This window comes from Mandrillus leucophaeus, unplaced genomic scaffold, assembly GCF_000951045.1.
Source record: "Mandrillus leucophaeus isolate KB7577 unplaced genomic scaffold, Mleu.le_1.0 Scaffold603, whole genome shotgun sequence".
Classification (NCBI taxonomy): Eukaryota; Metazoa; Chordata; class Mammalia; order Primates; family Cercopithecidae; genus Mandrillus; species Mandrillus leucophaeus.
Window position 1 is genome coordinate 71,869 of NW_012106509.1, and position 10,486 is coordinate 82,354.

The following is a 10,486-nucleotide window of genomic DNA, read 5'->3' on the forward strand; positions in this document are numbered from 1 at the left end:
AAACAGAATTTGTTATTTGCTATTCTCTTTAAAAAATAATTAAAAAAAGATCTTACATTAAAAATGTTTATCAGCAGCAGATAAAACTTTTAGAGACATAATATGGATAAAATTATATTATTGAGTTTTGTATAAAATTAATATTATAATGCTAAAAGCTATTTATTCCTAATGGACATGAACAATTTTACTGCCATCACAATAATTGTTTACATAACAAGGAATCTGAGAACTACACAATAAACTGCAGGCTTCTGGGGCGTAATGCACACGTTAACAAATTAATATACATTTTGTTATGAAGATGATTGTTTTTGTTTTGAAAGGATTAGAGTTTATTGGACTTAAAGTTATTGTGGCTGGACCTATATATCTAAATCAGACCTGACCAAGAGTTTTTATTTGTTAAATAATAAATGGGTTCAATTCATCATGGTCAGCTTTAAATTCTGTAAGTGGCAGGGAACATGGAAGGAACACATATCTCTTTATAAAGTAGTTTTCACAAACGACAGTAAAACAAATAGCAAATAGTAAAATAGATCCACTGCATTTTTCACTCTTGTCCCATTCTAATGCATACTTCTACTGTACTAACATGTTTGTGGCTAAAACAACAGAAGTTTATATTTCCAGAAAAATAAACAAATAAGATGTTTATTGTCTACCATTGTTTGAATCATCCTTGGGATATGCAACTCTTATGTGTGACACCTAAAAAGTTTTTAATAAATATTTGATTACAAATGAATGACTGAAGCTAAGAGGCATTCTGTGTGTCACCTTAATGCTAGTGAGGGAGAAGAAAGGAAATTCAGTCATTATCTTAATAATGTACGCTCAGCATTAATTCGATAAACTAATAATTTCTCAGATTTCTACTTTAAAAGGTCTCATACCAACACCAAAGAGAATTACTGTTATTCTTATTTGGTTAATGAAAAATTGTTATGCTTTGTTGTGGAGAACTGATGTCCTTTAAATTAATAGCAGTGGTACTCTAACTTTGTTTGTGGCCACGTGTTGGGATTGGTTTCAAAATCCTTTGCTTCATGTGGTGACTCCCTAGAGCACAATTTCTCAGGAATATGATAAAAATCTAATAATACTCTTTAGAGGTGATGCAATGTGGCTGATTGAGAAGGCCAAGAAAAATCTTATTTGAAATGACCTTATTATTTGGTGATTTGGCTTGACATTTTTAGCCCCAAATTGGTTTTTGTAATTAAAGAACATTGTGGCTTTAGTCTTCAAGAAATATTGGATGGGGAATCTAAAAGGAAGTGCTGTAATTCAATCTATCACCCGACCAATCAAGACCTTGTTAAGCAAGAGCACTAAGAACTTTCATTCTGAGTTGAGTGCACAAGTCCAACTAGATTATGGTATTTTATATTAAAGAAAAACATCAACAAAATGTATGGAATCTTTGGAAATAACGGCAACCTTTCTAAGGTCTAAACTAAAACTACCACTTTAATGTGACCTATATAAAATAAGGATAGGTGGAGAAACAGCAAACAACATTTTTAGGACATAACATAAATATTTGAATGCTCTTTTCTTGTTACTTGATAACGTGCTAACAAAGGGACAAGAAGGATGGTAAGAAGAACAGGGGGCAGTAAGAAAGCATATGTCTGCTGCTTAGGAAGGCGAGAATATTGCTGCAACATCAGCGACTTTTTCCAAGGATTTTATTAGAGCAAAAGGGTCCATGTTCTATGATGCATTAAAAAGGGACTAGGGAAATGCTGTGATTTCCATTTGTACTGACTGTCTGTAAAAACACTGCCTCAGGCCAGGCGCAGTGGCTCACGCCTGTAATCCCAGCAGTTTGGGAGGCCAAGGTGGGCGGATCATTTGAGGTCAGGAGTTCGAGACCAGCCTGGCCAACATGGTGAAACCTCGTCTCTACCAAAAAATACAAAAATTAGCCAGGAATGACGGCTCGTGCCTGTAGTCCTAGCTACTTGGGAGACTGAGGTGGAGAATCACTTGAACCTGGGAGGGGGAAGTTACAGTGAGCCGAGATCATGCCATTGCACTCCAGCCTGGATGACAGGGTGAGATACTGTCTCAAAAAAACCCTCAAAACCAACCAACCAACCAACAAACATAAAAAAAAAATGCTGTCTCAAATTGGTAATCTTCATTCTTGTCTAAACATTATATATGCATGTGTGTATGGGTATGTATTTTTTCCACATGGTTAGCCCAAGACTCTAGATAATTTCAGTTGTTAAATAAAAACTACTACTTGGCTACATTGCAAGGAAATTAACTAGCAAACCTTAAAGGTGAAACTGAAATGTCCCAGGTACCATGAAAGCCATGTGGTTAGAGGCAGAGATGCAGAGCTCTGAGTAGACCCATTGCTCAAAGGACTTACCACTGTAAAGTTCCTTCCTGCTTCATGCACATTTATGACCATCCTCGGGACACTAACTGAATGCAGGTTTTTCCCAACACCTGTTATTGTGCTCCCACCACTGGCAAAGCAAAATAGAAAATTGACAATATTGAGAGGTTCTTTCCACCAAGTACTGTAAGACAGGGATTCAATTTAATCACCTGCATTGATTACAAGTCAGAGGCACAGTCAACATTAAATGGAAGTTCAAGGGTAACTATTCCTTGGAAACAGCTTATTTAACTTGAAAATATTTTTTAAAATTCATATTTCATAAGCTTAAGAAATGCATTTGTATTTTATTCACCGAATTACACAAAATAAATATTTCACTTCTCTGAAAAAAATACAAAGAAAACCAAACTTAATTATTGTTGCTAGACTGATAGAGTTAACGGAAACAAGGCAGACTGAACTGGGTCCAATGAGATACCAATTCAAAGAGAGTCTGGCATAAAGAAAAGCTGTGTGTAAAGCAGGCAGGACAAAAAAATACTCTAGAGGATGGAAGAAAAAAGGTGATTCCATTTCTTGGCACTAAGGTTAGTATGGAATTGATATGTACATAATGTAAGTGCATGTGTACTATAACGCCACAGTAAACTATTGTGCTATAATCTGTTTAAATGTAACAGAACAGGATAAAATACTTCTTGACATGAACTAGCATTGATGAGTCAAATTGCACTCAGAACCCGAAAGTAATTTTCTCTCCTGAATTGGAAAGGCAGCCTTCAAAAGAAACACAACAGCATCAAAGCCAGAGGTAAAACTGTAATTCCTCTTGACTATCCTACAGCAAAATCATCCTAGCATTCATTATTTTCTTATACCCATTGGAAGCTTCTACTTACCTAATAAAAGATTTGGTTGGATGAATTTCATAGACAATGGGGTCTTCCCGGTAACTGAAGATGCTTGTCTCTCGGTTGGCTAAGTCAATTTTCAATTTAACAGCAAACTCAGTTGAAATGGTTTGGGCTGGGGTATAACATTCGAGAATACTGTTTGACACACTGAACAAAAAAAGTTAAGAAAATGAATCTTAGCTATTAGAGATACACATATTTTAGAATTATATCCATGAATCGAAAGGATATAACTCAATGGCTTCGAAGTGGGAATTTCCTGAGTGGAAGCCTTTTCTAGTGTAGGCTGTTTAATCTGACTGGATCCCAAACTTAAAGTTTGTTGTAGAGAAGCTATCCTTGACTGGAAAACATTTGGGATTTAAAAAAAAAAAAAAACCTTTAAAGTACTTTTGGTACTTGATTAAACTGAGCTCTTCCAACTCTAAGAAGCAGAAACATAATTGCCTTCCAAACCCAGTCTTCCCATTTCTTCCCTCCCCAGAGTGACTTAGTCTAATTACAAATCTTGATGAAAATGTGTATTTTAAATTATTGTCAATGACTAGACTCTCACAGTTCATAGTGTAGCTAAGATCCTAAGCTATAACAATAAAGAGGGTGGATGGGAAGACAAAATTGAAAAGCAGGATTGCTAAGAAAAACAAGAGAAAGGAAGAAAAATCAGCAAAAGGAATAGATGAATTTTGGAAGGAGGAAGTTTTGTCAGTAGGAGAGTAAACAAATAAACATCTTGATTTTTTTTTCTCCACACACACACACAAAACCAATCTGCTTAATTTTTAAGGTACAGATATTAATTCAAATTGATAGATGCAACAAAAAATAAATTTACAACACCTTTTTAAAGTACATGTTTTTCCACCAATTGAAATGTGTCTAGAATTCCCACTGTTTAGGTAATTTCCAGTTAAAGTAAGTAAAGTGCCACCAGCCATAGGGCCATATTTTGGCGAAATACTTGTTATTATAGGATCCTGGAGGGGAGATAAAAACAAAACAAAGTAACTTGTTCAGCTTATAATTCTAAATAGATGAAGTAAAAATCAAACATGATACGATAGAATCTTCCTTACCACATAGGAGAATGTACTGTATTGTGTTGTCCCGTGGCCATTTGAAATAATTATGGACATATTGAAATGTTTATTCATGGCAGGACCAACTGTGCATTTCAATCTGGAAAAAAACCCAAAGTTTAATACATGACAAATCCAAGGCATTTTCTGGTTAGGTTGTTTTATAGGAAGTGACATTAACTCTAAATAGTGAGCTGACTGCTTTGAATAGCACACAGAGTTTCAAGATAAGCATTAAGGCCAAAAATTGTACAATTCCATTTCTATACTATGATAAACTTTATTTTTATTTTTATTTAAAAAGAGACAGGATCTTGCTCTGTCACACAGGCTGGAGGGCAGTGGCATGGTCATAGCTCACTGCAGCCTTGAACTCCTGGGCTCAAGGGATCCTCTGGACTCAGGAGTTGGAACTAGAGGTGCATGCCATGGCATCTGGTTAACTAAAAAAGAGTTCTTTTTTTTTGGTAGAGATGGAGTCTCACTATGTTGCCCAGGCTGGTCTTGAATTCCTGGGCTCAGATGATCCTCCTGCCTTGGCCTGCCAAAGTGCTGGGATCACAGGCATGAGCCACTGCACCCTGCCTATACTAAACTTTATATTAACTGTACTATAGTACTTATACAGACAAACAGGAAATATTAGACCTTAACCATGCAGACCTCACCAATTGAATAGCGCATAATAATCTAAGTTTGGATAATATTAATATTTGGGGATAATGTTTGGTCTACTTCAGATAGATAGTATCTCAGCAGCATATGAAACAATGGGCTAACTACGAATAGGCCAATCTCTTCATTAAAGTATGTCAACAGGTACATTTCTGTGGTTATACTTGTACATGCTAATTTAAATTACTTAAATGATAATGAAATTGTGATGGCATTCCATAGAATTATTTCTGAATGAATAATCATATTGTTCTAAAAAATTTAAATACAATTTGATTTATTAAATAACTTTTTAAAGAAGAGAATGAATTCTGTTTTACTTTTACAGGTCCTGATTTATAATGCAACGATTAAGAGTTTTGGAGATTTTACAAGGGAGATTTCTAGAAAAAATTTGTTTTGCCATTCAGCTAATAAATATTACCTTCATTAGTGTTTTGGTCTCAGTAAAATGGATATATTCGGACCTTTGTGTAACCCTGAAATGAATTCAATTAGATAAAAAATAACCATCTGATAGAATGGGTTCAACCATAAAACTTTAAATGTTTGGGTGTTTTTATTATGTGATAATGAATAATTTCTGGATTCTCTGATGATTATGGAATTCAAAGCTTGTAGAAGGGTACATGTAGACTACAGTAGAACAAGCACGGATCTTGCATCAGAAGCTGATCAGAGCTGAGTCTGAAGGCTTGTTCAGCTCTTACTCTCTGGATTACCTCTGCGAAGCCACACTTCACCTCTCTGAACTTCAGGTACCTCCTTTGTATTACAGGAATCATACAGCTCCCTCCCAGGCCCATGGGGATGGTTCAGTGAGATACAGCCCATATATTGCAGTGCCAGTAAAGATAAGCTGAATATAAATTTTAACTCCTCTTAAAAAGTCTCAAACATGTGATTCAGCTGCCTCACTACATTTCTGAGGTTTAGAAAGTGAATTTAAAAGAGAGGACCCATGCTGAGCTCTTTACTGATTTCTGTAGAAAAAGCCTTTGGAGACTCAACATTTGAAGACTCCAAGGATGGAGTGATCCTAACTAGTGCTACTCTCGCAAATCTACTCAGAAAACACCTGAAGACTTGTCACATAAATGGTTGAGAAACTCCTAATTCTGGCCTCTTGTCTTCACCTAGGCCTTGTCACCTTTCTCTCTCTTCAAATTCAATGAGTAAATGGGATTGCAAGAACAAAACAGAACAGACCCACAAGGCATGTGACAGGCCAAGACCCTTTTTAATTCAATAGATGAGCTTTTTGAGCAATTTTAAAACAAACATTCATTCAAAAACAAAACCTATTTTCCAAGCACACCCCAGCAAAGCGTTTTGAGATCCTTACATATTCATCGTGCTCTCACTTAAAGTCAAGGTGCAGCTCTCATTTCCAAGGAGAACTCTAGTTTTCTTTAAATCAAATTTATTATTCCTCCGAAATCCAAAGTCCCAGCCACATATGGTCAGCCTTGTCCCTCCTTCAAGGGGTGCACTAGTTGGGAAAACCTACAAGGACAACATAGAACTTAAAAAAAATCCAATATATTACAATTTTTCATATATGTGGAAAACGAACAAACAAAATGTGTATCCTTAAATCGTCTGAAATTCTTTCATTTTCCCACAATTTAGTAAAAATTTAATTTTCACTAAAGGAAAAAGGGTCACAAATTTCAGAGCATCTGGAACAAACATTAAAACTACATGACATGCTAATGAAACAAGTTGTTTTCAGGAGATCCAGAGATGGGGCAAAGAGCAGATGCAGCTTGGTAGGAATAAAGAGCCTTTTCGAGTCCCTCTGTTTTGTTTTCTTTTCTCTTTTCTTCTCTTTTCTCTTTTCCCTTCCTTCCTTCCTTCCTTCTTTCCTCTCTTCTTTTCTTTCCGTTCTTTCTTTCTTTTTTTCTTTTTTTTGAGATAGAGTCTGGCTCTGTTGTTGAAGCTGGAGTGCAGTGGTGTGATCATGCCTCACTGCAGCCTCAACCTCCTGAACTCAAGCAATCCTCCCACGTTAGCCTCCTGAGTAGCTGGGATCACAGGTGTGGGCCACTATGCTTGGCTAATTTTTTTTTCTAGAGACAGGGTCTCACTATGTTGCCCAGGCTGGTCTCAAACTCCTGGGCTCAAGTGATCCTCCTGCCTTGGCCTCCCAAAGTGCTAGGATTACAAGCATGAGCCATTGGACCTGGCCCTTTTTGGGCCATTCTGAAGTGAATTCATCTTCTAGTGCTCTTTTGCACAGGAGTAGAAACACATTGGGCCCAGACTTTTACTTGCTCATAACTCTGATTGTAACTCTTCATCAGCCTTCAGACCGAGCTCTGATCAAACTCCTTCACGTGCCCTATAAGCCAAAGTCCAGCCATTGTATGCCTTGCTCTGTGCGCTGGCTGTGTGCACCACATTCTTGTTGCTATGGTATTCCCCAGCCAGAGACAAAAGTTGCACAGTAAAAATACTTCATTTGGTATCCAATGTTTGCCCAGTTGCATTCAGCAGCTAGCATAGTATGAAACACATAGATGGTTTTTTAAATATATATCTGCCATTCATCCATTCATTCATTCATTGATTCATTATTTACTTATTTATTTTTAGAGATGGGGGTCTCACGCTTGCCCAGTCTGGCGTGCAGTGGCATAGTCCTAGCTCACTGCAGCCTCAAACTCCTGGTCTCAAGCAATCCTCCCGCCTCAGCCTCTCTAGTAGACAGGAATACAGGTGTGTGCCACCTCACCCAGCTAATTTTTCAATTTCCTGTAGAGACGGGGTCTTGTGATGCTGCCCAAGTTTCATTCATTATTTATTAATAAAGCACCTCCTACGTGCCAGGCACCAACAAACGAATACGTGAATCTACTTCTTTATACCTATTAGTTCACATTTATTAATGATTGAAGATTTTTCCTTGTTCTTTAAATATGGTCACTATTTGATGTATACCAGGCTGGTTAGTTGACACACTCAGCCTTTTAAAAATTATATAATATTTAATACATATGTTGTTTCTTTCAGAAATAGATAAAAACAGAACCAGAGAGGGCCCATAATCAGTATTGTAAGAATTTTTCCTAATTATCTTCATTAGCATTGTTTTACATCTCATTTTTAGTATTAAATTTTTCCCCCGATGGTTGATGTTAAGTAAATAACAGGCTCATTTTATTATTGCAGACTCATATTTGGTGTGTTATCAATGGATTTATTGATAAAACTTGGTCAGTCATGATTTAAGACAGCATTAGGCACCTATGAAGTGTGTAAGATAATTGCTCTCAGCCTAAAACTATTAAAACAAAACACATTTCCAAGTTAAAAATAAGCTTCTTCTCAGCAGCTTTGTGACAATTGAGAAAGGAAATGCTCTTTTGGGGGTGGGGACATATTGTAAATTGTGCTGTAAAGTACAATGGTGGGAAAACTAAGATAGAGGCAACTCAAGAACCAGTAAAGGTATTTGCTAAAGCTCCATTTGTGAACATCTAACAGTGATTCTTTTACAATTAAGAAGGGCTTTTAGCCAAATTCAGACTTGCAAACATTTCCATCCTTCCTAAGTAAATAATTGCAAACCAAAGTCTTAACTTACCCTTGTTATCGAATCCCTTTAAAGTTTTAGCTTAAAGCTTTTATGATAGCCATTTTACCCATAAAAATCCATTACACAGTTGTGCCTTTCCTGAAAATTTACCTCATCCATGTCTAGCCAAATGAGAACTACTAGAAAAATAAATCTGTTTATTATTCTTATGGTAGAAATCCAGTAGGAGAGAACAAGACATCCAACCCTCCCAGGTCTCTCTTCAGCCTGAGGCAGTCACACAGCTGCTGCGGGCTCTTCTAATGAGGAGGCTTCCCCACTGAAAACAGCTGCCCAAGGCTGATGTTGGCCTGATTCCACTGCCTACATCCCATCTTTCTATGTAAAAACTGAAGTCTGTCACTCTACACATATCATCACCACTTTCTATAAAAGGCAAAGGGATTGGATGATGATTGGAGAAAAGATGCAGAGAGCTGTGCAACTGGGGCACTGGCAATAGAAGAGATACTATAAGCCCTCTGCTAGCCCCTCAGTCAGGATCCAAAAGGCTGGCTCTACTCAGCTTTTCTCTCTGGGCTGGGCATTTTCCCCTTAGCTTATGGGGTAACCTTTACCCTTCTAGGGAAAAAGGAAGGAAGCAGTTGTGAACTACACACCCTTGGATAGACCCAACAATGGCTGGCAAACTCTGAGTTATCCTGAAGGGCAGAGAAACTCTGTGGGCAGGAAATGAGCGTCCGGCATAAAGCCACAGAGGCTGGGTCTCCTACCTGTCTGGATAGGGGAGATATAGCCACAAAAGTAGCCCTTGTCTTTTCACAGGTGAAAGATCACATCACTGATGGGTCCATTCCAACAGTATTTTAATGATCATGTTTTCAAAACCCATTAGGATAAAACATGAGAAAACTAAAAAACAAAAACCAAACAGAACAAGAAAACTCCAAACGGGGTTTCCTTTCCTCTTTAGTAGAGGTCACAAATATATTTACTGGTGGCAGTATACTGCCTGCCTCCCCTCCTACCCCCATATAATACTGCTTTTCTGAGTATTCTGATCAATTAATAGTTCTATTGTCTCACTGGGGTTGAATTTTCAACCCTACAAGATATGATAACTTCATCCTAATACATTCAGAATACATTAAAAAGTGCTCTCCCTTTTCTGAAGCATTTCTCATTGCTCTTTCAGTATGAGATCAGATACCATATTTGAAGCAAAATAATGAGCTTTCAATCCTGAAATCTCTCATATCTGCAAAGAATTTTAGCCGCTGAACATCATATACCTTGAAAAGCAGGTTAACTTGCATGTATTAGAAAGTGAAACTCTATACATTAGCTGGATTTTGTGCCTGCAAAGTTGAAGACACTTAAGATTATCTGTCACCTACATTAGGTATTTCTCCTAATGCTATCCCACCCCTAGATCCCCACCACCTGACAGGCCCCTATGTGTGATGTTCCCCTCCCTGTGTCCATGTGCTCTCATGGCTCAACTCCCACTTGTGAGTGAGAACATGCGGTGTTTGGTTTTCTGTTCCTGTGTTAGCTTGCTGGGAATGATGGTTTCCAGCTTCATCCATGTCCCTGCAAAGGACGTGAACTTATCCTTTTTTTATGGCTGCATAATATTCCATGGCATATATGTGCCATATTTTCTTTATCCAGTCTATCATTCATGGGCATTTGGGTTGGTTCCAAGTCTGCTATTGTGAGTAGTGCTGCAATAAACATATGTGTTCATGTATCTTTATAGAAGAATGATTTATAATCCTTTGGGTATATACCTAGTAATGGAACTGCTGGGTCAAATGGTATTTCTGATTCTAGATCCTTGAGGAATCGCCACACTGTTTTCCACAATGGTTGAACTAATTTACACTCCCACCAACAGTGTAAAAGT

General features: G+C 37.4%; 1 protein-coding gene across 1 annotated transcript in view; it reads right to left on the reverse strand.

Annotated features, from left to right (window-relative positions):
* The window catches only part of MET (MET proto-oncogene, receptor tyrosine kinase), a 118,653-nt gene that overhangs the window by 34,517 nt on the left and 73,650 nt on the right, over positions 1-10,486 (reverse strand). Inside the window, exons 7-11 of the mRNA XM_011999831.1 lie at positions 6,382-6,542; positions 4,359-4,461; positions 4,123-4,259; positions 3,268-3,429; positions 2,393-2,492 (exon numbers count right to left, since the gene is read on the reverse strand). Of these exons, the coding sequence (XP_011855221.1) occupies positions 2,393-2,492; positions 3,268-3,429; positions 4,123-4,259; positions 4,359-4,461; positions 6,382-6,542 (663 nt within the window). The remainder of the gene's footprint in view (positions 1-2,392; positions 2,493-3,267; positions 3,430-4,122; positions 4,260-4,358; positions 4,462-6,381; positions 6,543-10,486) is intronic.